The 14,762-nt window shown below is 37.1% G+C and overlaps 2 protein-coding genes and 1 long non-coding RNA gene across 3 annotated transcripts in view; 1 reads left to right on the top strand and 2 right to left on the bottom strand.

Annotated features, from left to right (window-relative positions):
* LOC307170895 (uncharacterized protein) overlaps positions 1-2,692 on the bottom strand; it is a gene marked incomplete at its 3' end in the record, with an annotated part of 30,524 nt that extends 27,832 nt beyond the window's left edge. The window contains exons 1-4 of the mRNA XM_079892204.1: positions 2,496-2,692; positions 1,973-2,092; positions 1,776-1,895; positions 1,579-1,698 (exon numbers count right to left, since the gene is read on the bottom strand). Coding sequence (XP_079748330.1) covers positions 1,579-1,698; positions 1,776-1,895; positions 1,973-2,092; positions 2,496-2,574 — 439 coding nt within the window. The 5' untranslated portion in view covers positions 2,575-2,692. The remainder of the gene's footprint in view (positions 1-1,578; positions 1,699-1,775; positions 1,896-1,972; positions 2,093-2,495) is intronic.
* Positions 2,693-6,365: 3,673 nt separating this feature from the next.
* On the top strand, positions 6,366-9,485 carry LOC307170629. Its single transcript, XR_013823415.1, has 4 exons — positions 6,366-6,513; positions 7,037-7,140; positions 8,990-9,139; positions 9,259-9,485. It is a non-coding gene; the product is annotated as an uncharacterized lncRNA (long non-coding RNA).
* Positions 9,486-11,742: 2,257 nt separating this feature from the next.
* Positions 11,743-14,544, bottom strand: LOC307170853 (uncharacterized protein). The gene is made up of 4 exons (XM_079892166.1): positions 14,498-14,544; positions 14,240-14,385; positions 14,045-14,167; positions 11,743-11,849 (listed from the first exon to the last, which is right to left on the bottom strand). Exons 2-4 carry the CDS (start codon positions 14,376-14,378, stop codon positions 11,785-11,787), a joined length of 327 nt encoding a protein of 108 aa, XP_079748292.1. The 5' UTR covers positions 14,379-14,385; positions 14,498-14,544; the 3' UTR covers positions 11,743-11,784.
* Positions 14,545-14,762: the final 218 nt, after the last annotated feature.

Below are 14,762 nucleotides of genomic sequence, written 5' to 3'. Positions count from 1 at the left end.
CGGAGTCTGAGTGTTCTGTGCAACACTTACCTGGTTCCATGGTGCAGGAGGTGCAGGAGGCGGCTTGGATGTGTTCTTGGACTGCACACTGCTGCCCGCTGGCAATAGAAGAGGTGGATGAGAGTGGTGAGGATTCTCACCCCCCACTGCTCTCCGGGCACTTTTTGGACCCAGAGATGGATGAAACTGCTCTTTTATTGAATATTTGGGTACCTCTGGTTTTAAGTCCAGCAGCAGAACAAAAACAAAAGGAAAACAAGGATTTTTCACCTGGCCCTCTTCCGGGGGAAGGAGCCATGCAGTCACTGTCCCTAGGGGCCCCTAGGGGGTTGGTTCCCCGAAGAAAGCGCGCTCACCATAATCCTCTGGTCTCCCGTGTCACTGCCTGAAGTAACCCTCTGAGGGGGATTGGATCGAGGCAGAGGGATCCCGCCCCTTTGCAGGAACGAGAGTCTCGACCGCAGCTTCGTGATGGTCATCTTCCCACAATGGGTACATGGCTCATCCACAAAAGCTGCCTCAGCGTGTTCAATGCCCAGACACACAAGGCAGCGATCGTGACCATCCCGTGACCCCAGGTAACGACCGCATCCAGAAACACACAGAAGTCATCTTTAAAAAGATGCAATCTATCTGTGTAAGCTTTTTTAGGGACTGCTCTCGTTTGTGCTGAAGCACGCAGGTGAACAGCCACAGCGAACACAGACAGGAATGAACACAGAACCTGTCTGTGCGCTGTCTCTCTCTCTCGCTGGTACCAGCAGTGAAAACAGCCTTTGAGCGCTCTGACTGGCGCACCTTACCAGCTGTTAGAACAGCATTTTTGTTTGCTCAGTTTGACTGGAACAAAAACAAAAAAAGACAGAAGAAGAGAGAGAAAAAAGATTGTTCACGCTGCCGTGCTGTAACACCCGCACCAGGATAGAGAGGTCCAAGAAAGGCTCGTTGGTTTCACAGTTAGTATATATTGTAGAAGCATCAAAGTTCTTGGCTCCAAAGCAAAAAGCTGAAGTGCAATCACACCAACTGCTCGTTATATACTCGCGCTGCGAGGCTGAACAAGTCAAGTCAAGTTTATTTATATAGCGCTTTTCACAACATAGGTTGTATCAAAGCAGCTTCACAGTATTAAATTAAAACAATACATCAATGTTTGTTTCTAGTGGAACGTCCACGTTTGGTAATGCTGATCAATAGTATCGTTGATTGATTAATTAAATTAAATATCCCCAAATATCCCCAACTGAGCAAGCCAAAGGCAACAGTGGCAGCTGATGCAAATGATTGCACGCCAATGTGCATTTGGCTTGTTTTAGTTTCTCTCGAAGTAGATTGGCCTCTCGACGTGGCGTCAACTGACCGACCAAAGAGGAACCGAGGTTATGATTTACGATACTTTTTGTTAGTTTTCCAAGAGTACTGTCTTTTTCTCAATCAGTTTTTTGATTGATTACAGTGAATGGAGAATATCTTGTGTTTTTAGTGGGTACTCTGCCAATTCAGCGCCTATGTTTTTGAGAGTTTGTTGATTGTGGATACACTGAAGACAGAAATTGTTTACTGTGCATGTGCTTTTACCATAATTTTCTTCTGTCAGCAGATGTTCTTGTTCTTTTTGCTTCTTATCCCGGTCATTTGGCTGATTTCTGTTATGTTTTCTCTTTGAGCAGCTTTTCAGACAATTACATGTAGATGATGCTGTAGGGAATAAAACCAGTTTGTTGATTGTGTATACACTGAAAACATACATTGTTTTACTGTGCATGTGGTTTTACCATCATTTTCTTCTGTCAGCAGATGTTCTTGTACTTTTTGCTTCTTACCCCAGTCATTTGGCTCATTTTTGTCTCGTTTTCGCTTTGAACAGCTTTTCAGACAATTAAGCTTAAATGATGCTGTAGGGAATAAAACCAGTTTTTTGATTGTGGATACACTGAAAACATACATTGTTTTACTGTGCAAGTGCTTTTACCATCATTTTCTTCTGTCAGCAGATGTTCTTGTTCTTTTTGCTTCTTATCTCTGTTCACTCTCACTGTCTCAAGAGGATGATCATTTGACTCATTTCTGTCACGGTTTCTCTTCAGCATTGCTGAAAATTACATGTTAAACACAATGCTACAAATGATGCTTAAAATATATATGAATTACTGCACATATTGTAAAAAGTTGAATGTAATAATTTTCAAACCCTTATATAATAGGTTTTTGGAGCAGATTATGCTATATTTATTTATTTCTTGCAAAAAGACATTTCATTATAAACTCATCAAAAGGATTTTAGAAGAAAAAAACCATAATATTGAAATTTGAATACTTTTTAAATCACAGTAGTATACTTTTTTCAAAGGCATAACAAAAATGATTTTTAAAATAAAAGAGCAGCATCAACATTCCTTAAAAGTGCTTATGTTTTCCACCAAATAAATCATTTATGTTTGGAATAAAAAAAGGATGAGTAAATGATGACAGTATTTTCATTTAACTGAACTTACCTATTACAAGTAATATCAGTATTCCAAGTACTACCAAATACAAATTAACTTCCATGTGTGCAGCTTTGATAATTTCCATGTTGCTACAAGCAATCTTATTATCTGACCATGTGTGCCGTGAAAAAAAAAAGTTTTTTTGTCTTCAGATGTGCTGACTCATCTCTCTTTGAAAACAGGCGAGCCAACCAGGGTGGTGTCTTCTGCAAATTCACAAAAAAAATCACATTCACTTTTAGATATAAATGCACACACACATACCCATTGAATAAATGACTAGAATTCTGGTAAAAGTACAACCTCATTTCCAGAGAAGTTGGGACATTTTGTAAATTGTAATTAAAAAACAAAATTCTGTGATATGTTCATTCTCTTGAACCTTTATTTAAATGACAAACAAAAGATTTCTTATTTCCAGTGTTTTCATGCGCGTGAACTAGGCAATCGACTAATTTGGGCTTCAACCGAAAACAGGATGTAAACACAGGTATTTGCGCTGGCTTAACCCTCTGAGGTCGGCAAACGCGCCGGCGCGTTTTGCTGGATTTTCTCCACATTGTAGCACTATAAACTTAAATTACTCCGTCATTTATGGTCATACAGAAAAAAGAAATATAAAAAAAGAATCTGTGATATTTCTACTTTTGTATGTGTCCACTTACAATCAAATCAAAACATTGTGCTTTTGTAAAATAAAGAAAATAAACAGGGTGTGCGTTCTGCCTCTCCGTCGCGGTGAACTTTTTTTTCTTGAGCACGTCTATAAACTGAAACAAAACTCAGCGAATACTTGTCACACATTTATGAGCCATACACCTTTATAAACATTTAAGTGTGTACTTTTAAATGATCGGGTTCAAAACGAAAACAAATATTTTCTGTTTAAGTAATTTGTATAAAACCAACAAGATGTCCAGCTTCTCAAACGCTTGCTCATTACAGTTAATTTGGCCACGCCCACTCGCGCAAAAGATATTCACATGCAAATCTCCACATGGAACGCGAACGCGCTCGTTACCTCAACAACAAAACACCAAAACACTTCACTTCACTTTTCGTCGAGTTTGAAAGACGCGCCTGAGCTTACATTGGATTTAGGCTACCTCAGAAGAAGAACAACGCAATTTGAAGACAAGAAAGATTTAAGGTAAGAAATTCTTACATGTTTGTTATTGTTGCATAAATGTCACATTGCAGTTGAACTGTTGCTAGATATATGGGGAATATTATAATATTTAGACCCGTGTTTACTGTTAGGCCTACTGTGTTTGTGGATATCTGGTCAAACGTAGATATGTATATGGTAACCATAATGTTTTATATTTGAGCGCGATCGCGTTTGAATGTATCAGATTTTGCAGCGCGATCGCGTTTGAATGTATCAGATTTTGCAGCGCGATCGCGTTTGAATGTATAATTTGAAAATTTGAAAAGCAAAACACACCAAATGGCTTCATGTTTTTACTATTATCTCATTTCATCATAACGAATGGAAACATTTGAAGTAACATGATAATCAATATATTTTTCTCTAGCTTGGTTGTTACTGAAATATTTTGGAACATTTATACTGCTATCTATTGTTATTATTATTTTACCCAGCACTGCGCATAGCCTATGCCTACAAGACACAACAAACCTGGTGTTCATTATTTTATATATTGTTGGAAACATTTGTGTGTGTGTGTGTGTGTGTGTGTGTGTGTGTGTATTTTGTGAATTTTAAAAAGCAATTTTAACCAGAAAAATCTAATATTTATTTCCAAAATCGTGCAGGCCTTTCTCTTGATATCAGTATGTTCACTTTTTTTTCAGGGCCCAGATGCCACTGAGTCCTGCCGACTTCAACATTCACATGAGTCTCTGGAACATGAACATGGTAAAGTGAAAATCAAACACCTTGGAAATGAAAGGTACAATGTTTTTAGGAATGGCACAAAGGTCTCTGTCTTTCAATAAGTGCTTTTTTTGCCATTTGTTGTGTCTATTTGGATTATGTTGTGTAAATAAATCCAAACAATTTAAAAGCCATTCTTTTTTAAATCTCCTCATTTACAGTATTGTGCAAGGTTGCTCAGAATGATAGGGGCCTGATAGCTCCTAATAGGGCCGTTAGGGGAGTGCCTTTGTCTTTCTCAGGTGAGAAAAGCCATACATATTAATGAGCTCTCGCATAAGGCTTATTCACACAAAACACGTCGTAAAAATTTTAAATCAATATATTGTCTTCTCTGAATGAGCAGTCAGGGTGATTTTCACATAGTTTTGCAGCAAATATTCTAGGCTACGTCATACAATTTTCAAAAGTCTTGTGAAGAAATAATCAGTAGGGGTTTCATGGCCTTATTTCAGTGAGAATTTTTTTTTGTATTTTCACAAACCACGCATAAATGTCATTATCTCAAAACTACAAACTTTTACATACATGCTGTTGATATATTATTGTAGCAGAGTTTGTGCTGAATACAGTGTAATTAGACTTTAGCCATGAAAATGTCACAAGTAACAGAAATAACCAGAAATGTCAGAGCATGTCAGAACACCTCCAGGGCCCAGAAAACAGCTCAGACCTCAGAGGGTTAAAATTGACCGGAGTTCTCCTTTAAAGAGACCTGAATGATGTCACGTGTGGGTGGAGCCTAAATTATTATAGGCGGACATAACTTTATAGTCTGTTTTTTATAAAATATCTTGCTTTTTTTAAACACTTTTCACAAGAAAGTAAAAGATAATTACAATATTGCCAAAAATTATAGAAACATACATTCTTTTATGATTTTAAAATATATATTAAATGCATTAATTATTTATATTCATTACAATAGATACCAAAGTATTGTGAAAAGCTTTTAACATTTCATTTGGGTGAACCACCACTTTAGGGGAATGGAAATAGCCTATTTCCGAATCCCAGGAATGACCCATTTAAGTTTTTCATTCTTTTTTATGGTGTTGCAATCGTAGGGTCTGAACATTCAGCGATTCTGAATTATGGTAATTTTGACATAAAGTAAATAAAAAAGCATAGGCCTATTCCTAATTTACGTTTTTTCCCAGAATTCAGACTAATCAAAGTTCAGTTATGTTTGGAATGGAATAGGTCTATTAATATGTAGGCTACTTGATGAATACAAAACTGCAATGCTTAGAGTAGCCTATACACACAGGAAAATAATGAATTATGTAATAATAAACGTTTCAAATAGATAGGGGTGAATTCAGATTGATTGGGACACTTTTTCCCAATCATCTCAATGGAAAAAAAGTGTTCCAATCAACCTCAATTCACCCCTATTTATCATTACATTAACTCATTAATCTACGTCGTTTGTTTAATGGTGTGAACTACACTTCGGATACAAAAGGAAATAATTTACTGATATTTGAAAACTTACCTCAGAGAGACGGATTGTAGGCTAGGTCGGATAGAAGATTAGCCAAAATCGCAGGAATTAATTCAGTATCAATTTCATTGACACAGACACAGGCAATTATGCGTTTTTCGTGTCTAAAAGTAAAATACTGCATCGATTTATTTTCTTTCCTTATTTGCTTTCTTTGCGTTTTATCTCCTCCTTGATAGACCGAAAGAAAAAGGGACGAGGACGGATGAATCCAAGTGTAAAACAAGTCATAGCCAATCGCATAGCCTACTGTACGCTGCTGCAGCTGGATCGATTATGTTATTGAAACATGAGATATCAATACATTTTCATAAGGCTAATGAAGGCTATATTGTAAATATTTAACTAAAACCGTAAACATAAATGTGAATCAAATCTGTAACCTGATAACGTGTGAAGGGGGAGGAGAATAGGCTATACACGCGAGTCATCGTTTGGACCAATTAAAACACGGAATGTAGCCTACTTTCACATTTAAAGAGTGAAACAAACAGTTGAGAGTTGAGAGCTGAGACAACACTGAAGAAATCGACTGCTGTTGAAAATGCCCAGAAACTTTAAAAAAATCACTTTGTGCGACACAGACATCAAAGTGGTGCAAAAACCCAGCGATCTCGGTAAGTTAAGCACGATATCAGTTTAATAAGTAGCCTAGCTTAGATTTATCGGGTCATATAGGAAAATAAATGTTTTAAATAAATAAATAAATAAATAAATAAATAAATAAATAAATAAATAAATAAATGCCTATTTCTGTTTTTTTTTTTCATGGTGCTATTTTCTTTCCTTAAGACCTACACAGCTTTACAAGAAGCCTAAATGAATTGGATGACATTGCATTAGCAATGCAATCTATTGGCATTAAACGCCCTAAATAAAATGTTGTTTTGATAGCCTATTTATAGATTTAAATCGCAATCTTCACAAAACCTTAAATCCCAAACGTTACAAGCTCTCTAAGCATCTAAATCGTAATGAAAACAACCCGCTTTTCACCATTGAAAGTGGGAATGTGAAAGAGTCAGATTGTGTATGATCTTCAGAAGGTTTTCTCAGTTGCGCTAATTTAAGAATGTTTCTTTTTTAAACGAATGCTGTGTGACAGTTATGCTTTTAATCAAGCCTGTGTAAATATTTCAGATGTTTTTGACGATGACCCTGATGTTTTAAGAGTTCAGCTCTCTTGCGGTCATGTCGCAGATCCGATGTCACTGACAGATTGTTGCAAAGTTCAACTGTTAAATGTGAGTGTATTTATTTTAATACATGTAGGGCCTATTTTTAGAGCATAGTAAATATTTAAAGTTAAGTGTTTCTGGATGGGGAGTTGTTTGATATTCTCCTGGTAGCATTTCTGCTCATAGTTCTGCATCTACACCCTGTTGTTATGTTCATTAATGCAATTAATATCTGTGATGTCCAGAATGTGTATAGGAAAAAACAAAATATCCTATAAAGATATTTACCGCTCTGTACTTAAAAAAAAAAGAAAAAAAAAAAGTGTAATGTCATATTATAGTTTGACATGTAGAGGTGGGGTAAGAAGGCTAATTACCAGAGCTTCTCTGTGATTTTAGTCCCGTCCGAATGTGCATCTCGGTAGCCTAATTATAACGGACAAGGTCAGAGTAATAATTAGGCTACATAAGTAATAATTAAAGATTACGGCGACTTTTACCTTCAGTAAAAAGGTCCGGAAAAATTACCTCAGGTAATGCTAATCCCGTGCGAATAGAATAGAAGTATGGAGACGCTTGAAAAAGCATCAGTTGAGTTCTAGACGCTGGGACAAGTCTGTGGCAACACTCAAGTGTTTTACACACCATCAGATCACAGAGAAGATCGACAGCACTTGTTAGAGGCACGAAACATCTTTTAGCATTAGGTAAGTGCCTATTACCAACACAATCCAATCTGAACTTAATTAATACGTCGTTTGACCGGACATAACTGTTTTATATATATAAATATAGGTTATTTTGCGCACGTCATATCAGGAAGCAGCGAAACACACACATGGGGCCCTATCTTGCACCCAGCGCAATTTACTTTGTACAGTGACACATGTATCATTCCTATTTTGTACCTGACGCGGAAAAGTCAGCGGACTTTTCCCTCCACAGACGCACGTCGGTAAATTAGGGAATGAACTTGCGCTCCCGGGGGCGGTTCAGCGAAAAGAGGAGGCGTGTTCCGGCGCAAACGTTCCCTGGTGCTATTTTGCAGTTTCAGAAAACAATTCCGCCACTGACCAGGAGAAACCTCGTCTAAAGTCAGCGGCGCGTTGCGCATGTTATTCAGATGCTATTTTAAGAGCGCATGCTTGGCCATAATGTAGCATGTGCACAACACACACACACTTTACTTCTCTCATCTACACACAGACGCAGCGGTTTTCATTTTTTCAAACCATACAGGAAAAATATTCCACATGAGGGAAATCATTGTTGTGTCCATGAAGATGTGAAAGAATAAATCTAGCTTACACATTTACCCAAATTATCATACGCCTGTTTAACTGAAGCTAATCTGGGTGTGTTTCTCCATCCCCAATGTCACTTCTCTGTGTTTTACGGCCCTGACGGGAACGTCGGTCTCCTCGGCTGTGAACCGCTCCTGGCAAATCCGCCGTTATAATAGCAATCCGCTATAGAACAAGCGCGCCTGCTCTTAAAGGGAATGTGAGATGATGCTCTGATTGGTTTATTTCACGTTACGTCCAAACCACACCTATGAGTAATGAAGCGACTTCAGACCAACACATTTTAGATTTGCGTCGGGCGCAAGAGTCATTTATCCCGCCGGTATAAGAGCAACAGCGCCCGAGATCCGCCCACAAAGTTACTTGCGTTTCGCGCTTGATACTTGCATTTCAGATCATTAAAATAGGGCCCATGGCGACAGGAGTGACGGCGGTGTGTAAATCAAGTTACTCGTCCACTTCAGCTAGTTTTACTGTGATATCTTATCCCGTGCGAACTGTCCATTAATATTACAGACGTCCTGTGGCAAAATTACATTACTCCCTCTACCCTTGTAAAGTTAATCCCATCCGAATAGGGCTTAACCTTAAGCTTTGTTATTTAATTTCAGGGAGACATTGTATTTAAGTGTCCACTGTGTGAGAAAGAATGGCCATATGATGAAGTCCGAAAATCAGCCAAACTCTCAAATGATGAGCGAATAGGTTTTGAGGATGTGCTTGGAACAAATGCTGCTAAGAAGTTAGTTGACATAAAGGATGTATGTACATTTCTGAGTCTTTACTTGTTTCTTATTGATTTAAAATATTTACAGTAGGCCTATATATATGTAGATTTTCTGTCATTGTTTCTTCATCACTGTGTTTGATCTTTCTGCAGTGTCCTGGTTGTGGCACTTTTATACAGAGGGTGCACACTACCAATCTCGCTGTAGAATGCTTAGTTTGCACAAAAAGGACCGGGAAAATCTATGAATTCTGCTGGCAGTGTCAGAGAGAGTGGAAAGGCCCTCGACCTCGTGATGATCAGTGTGAAAATGTGGGTTGCAACATCACCAACCAGCAACTACTTAAAGACTGTTCAATGGTTACTTTGAGATCTGTGCAGAATGTCCTGTGTCCAGCGATTCGTGCCTGCATATTTTGTGGTGTGCTGATTGAACACCTTCAGGCGGGATGTAAAATCATGACATGCAAGAAATGTTGCAAAGGTTTTTGCTTTGTCTGTCTTAAACCTGCTCATGAATGCCTAAAAACATCTAGTGAGTTTGTGTTGTGCTCAGCTGGAGTCGCACCAAAGCAAGTAGAAGTTCCTAGATTGTGAGCAGATGTGCTGTAAATTATAATCATATGCTAGGAGATGCAGTTAGTTGAATCTATTTAAACTAAGACTGGGCAATATGGCTATAAAAATATATCTCAAAGTTTTTCAGCTCATTGATGATATTTGTTATAACCTATCTTGATAATTATGTACTTGCTCTGAAATGGCAAAGGTTTTTTATTTATCAGAGGAACCATAATTTCAACCAAGCTTCCTTTGTAACTTAGGTTCAAATTGTTTAATGTTTGAAATAAAAATCTAATTGAAAATAATGATTGATTAATGAATGAATACTTAAAACAGTTATATATATATATAATCACGAGGAAGAATTCTTGCTTTCATTAAAATGCACAAATAAAACGATACAGTATCTACATATTTGTTTTACATTATGTTTTCTACTAAAACTTTTTTTGTGAATAAACAGGAAAATGAAACTCCATGTTTTTGGAACAGAATTTTATTATAAGACAATATAATAGTCAATTATTAGTATTATTATGAAGGGCAATAGGTAGGGTATCTCTCGTTGCCATATTTCACGGCATGCCTGCACTTCTCCTTCAGACCAAAGGGTTGATGATGTGTAACTTATTGCACCCTTTTATATTCTCGGTTGCTCTGCGTGTGATATTATCGACTGCCATCTGCCAATCAATATTGGTGTGTGTTTACACATGCTTCAGACGTGATGGCATTCCCCATAGTCTCAACACAAATACAGCATCTCGATCTCCTTCTCAGGGAACCTTAGACGTTTTCCTATTGTGATACAGCCTATCTAAATATTTGGCAGATTAAAAAAAAGTGACTATGAACTGAGTGAAACTGTGACATTCACACACACACACACACAGAGAGAGAAAGAGAGAGACAGAGAGAGACAGAGAGCTGTAATCGCAAGGCTTTGATGACACTAGCATTATGTACTGAGGAGTTTCAGTCTAAAAACCCAGTTGAGATTAAAACAACAGACTGTTGGAAATCTATTATTAGCCAGAAATCTAAACTTTACCAATACAGACACACAAACAAATAAGGGTGGCTATTGGCTAATGTATTTCTACTAATGCAGTGAAATCAGAGATGAGAGTTTTATTGGATACAGTAATGGATACAGTAATGGATACAGTAAGATGTGATACGAAGTAATAAGAAATATCCCAAAATACTGATAGAAAAATAAAAACAAACAAACAACCAAAGAATACAGCAATTACTCCATAAATGAAATGAATAATGGTTATCTCTCTAGAGAACAGTGCAATTTCACATTCAGAAAATTCTATAAGAACAGTTATTTAACCCATTTAAAATAAAATAATTAACCTTCCACACATTGCCACAATGAAAGCTTATATCCAAGTGTACTGTAAAATACAATTTACTTAAATTCAGCGGTCCACTTCAAATGCCTGTTTCTTAAATTATGAACTATTCAATTTATTAATTAAATTATCATTTTCTATTATTATCATCCATTATAATTTATCAAGTATTAGTGTTTATCTTATTTGTCCAGCTCATTTATTGCACAGTGCATATTTCATACACAATAAGTTAAAAAATATAATGTCCACAGTGCTTTACCCGCAAACTGCAATCATTGTGACAATCAAACATCATGAAAAAGTTGAATCACATGACTAACAGTGACAAAAAGAATAGAAGCACCAAAAAGAAAAAAAGAAAAAATCCTATATGATAGTTTAATTGTTAAAGTTTGACAAGTTGTGAAAATATTTTACCTGTAAAAAAAATAACATTTAGAACTAATGGTGCCTTTTGTGGGAAAGATAACAGATGGTGTTGTTGGTAAGAAAAAAAAAAGAAAGTTAGAATATATATATATATATAAACAGTAATAGTAGTAGACTACTCATTAAAGTGCTCTTTCATATCCCTCCACCCCTGCCACAGTTTCAGCAGATATTGTTGTGACATATTTTAATGTAGATTTAATTGCAATGATTTTTCTGAGGAAAATACATAAGATTTACAAAATTATCTTTTTGTGAATTATCTTTTGAAATATATATATATTTGGATATTCTTTTTTCAGATGAATCCAAGTGAGTCCTAAACATCTACATGCTGAAAGACAATCATAGTCCTGGGAATCTCTTCATCAGGTGGAAGTGGGCCTATGAAGAGCACACACAAACACACACACACACACAAAATGAAACACAAGCATCAGTTGCAGGATTTAATAAGATACAATCATTTTATGCAACAATATAAAATCACTAGAGTCAAGGTGTCATAGGTTGCTGCAGTTGTAGATAGTAGTGATATTACATATATATGACACTGAAGCTTCAACGTGCGTATTTCTCATGAAGTATAAAGGTTAAGGTTATGTATTAAGAGCTGCTGAGTGACTGGATTTAATAGGAATCTCGTTTCCTGACATTTATATGAGCCTGATTTCGACGCCGGGGAAATACACAAATATGGCAGGCCGGATGGGACGAAACACATTAAAACACTTGCTATATAAGTTGATCCTTCACATTCATTCTCTGTTTCATGTTCACATTTAGTGTGTGTTGCTCTGCCTGTTTGATCTTTATTAAACTTTGTGTTGGAACTAATCTTCTTCTTCGAATGCCTTCCTGCAACCACCCATAACAGATAATGTGCTCTATTTTAACGTTCTGAAACGCAAGTATAAAGCACGAAACGCAAGTAACTTTGTGGGCTTACTCTTGCGCCCGACGCAAATCTAAAATGTGTTGGTCTGAAGCAGCTTCATTACTCATAGGTGTGGTTTGGGCGTAACGTGAAATAAACTAATCAGGGGTGCGTTTCCCGAAAGCATCGTTGGCCAACTATGGTCGCAAGTTCATCGCAATGTCCATTGAACTCTATTGGTAACGAGGGAACTTGCGACCATAGTTGGCAAACGATGCTTTCGGGAAACGCACCCCAGAGCGACATCTCACATTCCCTTTAAGAGCAGGCGCGCTTGTTCCATGGCGGATTGCTATTATAACGGCGGATTTGCCAGACGCGCGAGCGGTTCACAGCCGAGGAGACCGACGTTCTCGTCAGGGCCGTAAAACACAGAGAAGTGACATTGGGGATGGAGAAACACACCCAGATTAGCTTCGCTTAAACAGGCGTATGATAATTTGGGTAAATGTGTAAGCTAGATTTATGCCTATTCTTTCACATCTTCGACACAGTGATTTCACTCATGTGGTAATATTTTTCCTTGTAATAATGTATGATTTGCAAAAATGAAAACTGCTGCGTCTGTGTGTAGATGAGAGAAGTAAAGTGTATGTACGTTGTGCACACACTACATTATGGCCAAGCATGCGCCCTTAAAATAGCATCTGAATAACATGTGCAACGCGCCGCTGACTTTAGACGAAGTTTCTCCTGGTCAGTGGCGGAATTGTTTTCTGAAACTGCAAAATAGCACCAGGGAACGTTTGTGCCGGAACACGCCTCCTCTCTTCAGCTGAACCGCCCCCGGGAGCGCAAGTTCATTCCCTAATTTACCGACGTGCGTCTGTGGAGGGAGAAGTCCGCTGTACGTCGGGTGAGATATAGGAATGATACATGCGTCACTGTACAAAGTCAATTGCGCTGGGTGCAAGATAGGACCCCATGTCCACTATGGTTTCGGACAACACTGTGGCTGTTCCCTCAAATAGATAGAAAAAAAGGGGTGGGGCTACATAAGCTCTATAGAAATAAATGAGAAGAGCTGTAAACTGAATCATACCTGTCGCAAAAATTTCCATGACTTCTCTTACAAAACAGCTTTTTTTCCGGTGTAAACTCTAAAAATAGATCAAATCCAACACGAATGTAAGGTCGAACATGTTGAAGATTATCCAACAGGCTGTCGATTCATTAAATGACAACTTGTCCAGCAAAAGCAGTTTGTTCAGCGTAGTAAAGTCTATCTATCCGACTGTCTGTCTGTCTGTATCATTTAATATGAACTAACTATGAACAATACTTTTAAAGCATTTAATATCTTAGTTCAAGACAAGTGCATATACAGTACTATTTTTTCATCAATTTTTTTTAACGTTACTTAATACAATGTACTAACATGAACTTACAATGAACAATTGCATTTTTATGCACTTACATTCACAAAGATCAATTAATTCTGCAAATAATATATTAATTGTTACTCATGTTCATATGTTCTTAAGGCACTAACAAATAGAACCTTATCATGAAGTGTTTCTTTTTATAAACAGAGTTACCATTTATATGAATTAGAATCAGAAAAGTGACAGTCTTTTAACAGACAAAGAGATGAAGTTTATATTTTGAAAGTGAAATCTTGTAAAGAAAAAAGAAATGATACCTTTTCCTCCACGCATTTTCATTATGCCTTGAATGACAGACAGTTGTTGAATGCCGTAATCTTCAAGTTTTGTATTGCCTTCAAGATCTCTTCCATTATAAATCAACCTCAGAAGGTTTGGATCTGACAAGAAAGACAAAGTCATATATTAAGAAGTCATTTATTTTGAACAGTGTGAATGAAACTTTAACTTACCAGTTACTCCAGGAAAGTAACTTAGGGCTTTTTTCTTCAGATCTCTGACGGTGGGTTTCCCAATGTCTTCATTTGATGTTGCCAGAGTTATTGTTTTAATTGTGTCTTTGTTAATTTTTAAATAGACCTGGAACTCCATTCTCGCTCTGTTAGGTTAGAGTTTACCTCAAGTGATGAGAGACTGAAACATACTGACTTCATAAACAACATTAGCTTTCGCTTTTAGTTTTATAATTGGAAAAAAGGGTGTTGGCTTACACAAAAGGGTTGAAACATAGATGTCAAGGTGCTTTATGGCAAGTTTAGATCATGTAATTTAGAAAAGAAAAGGTTGTTCTTGTTCTGGTTATTGTTTGCACTGGTCACATGTTTAGACGTATGCACACCGACAATTTACTTAAGTTTAATCTGGAGTAGAAAGAGAGTTTAGCATTTAAATATTGTTTCTTTGTGCATAATTAGGGTGTGATGTCAAGTGTGGATTGCTTTCACTTTGTTTTGTGTGAAGTGGAAACAAAATAGC

This window comes from Squalius cephalus (genome assembly GCF_949319135.1).
Source record: "Squalius cephalus genome assembly, chromosome: 14".
NCBI classification, from domain to species: domain Eukaryota; kingdom Metazoa; phylum Chordata; class Actinopteri; order Cypriniformes; family Leuciscidae; genus Squalius; species Squalius cephalus.
Note: the sequence above shows the minus strand (reverse complement) of the source record. Positions and strands in the feature narration are given on the sequence as shown.

Excerpts from the sequence above, each read along its gene's own strand:
- LOC307170853 (XM_079892166.1), bottom strand. The coding sequence starts at position 14,378 with ATGGAGTTCCAGGTCTATTTAAAAATTAACAAAGACACAATTAAAACA. Across the intron at positions 14,168-14,239 it reads TTACTTTCCTGGAGTAACTG|ATCCAAACCTTCTGAGGTTG; the intron begins GTAAGTTAAAGT and ends CTTTCTTGTCAG. Across the intron at positions 11,850-14,044 it reads GAAAATGCGTGGAGGAAAAG|GCCCACTTCCACCTGATGAA; the intron begins GTATCATTTCTT and ends TGCTCTTCATAG.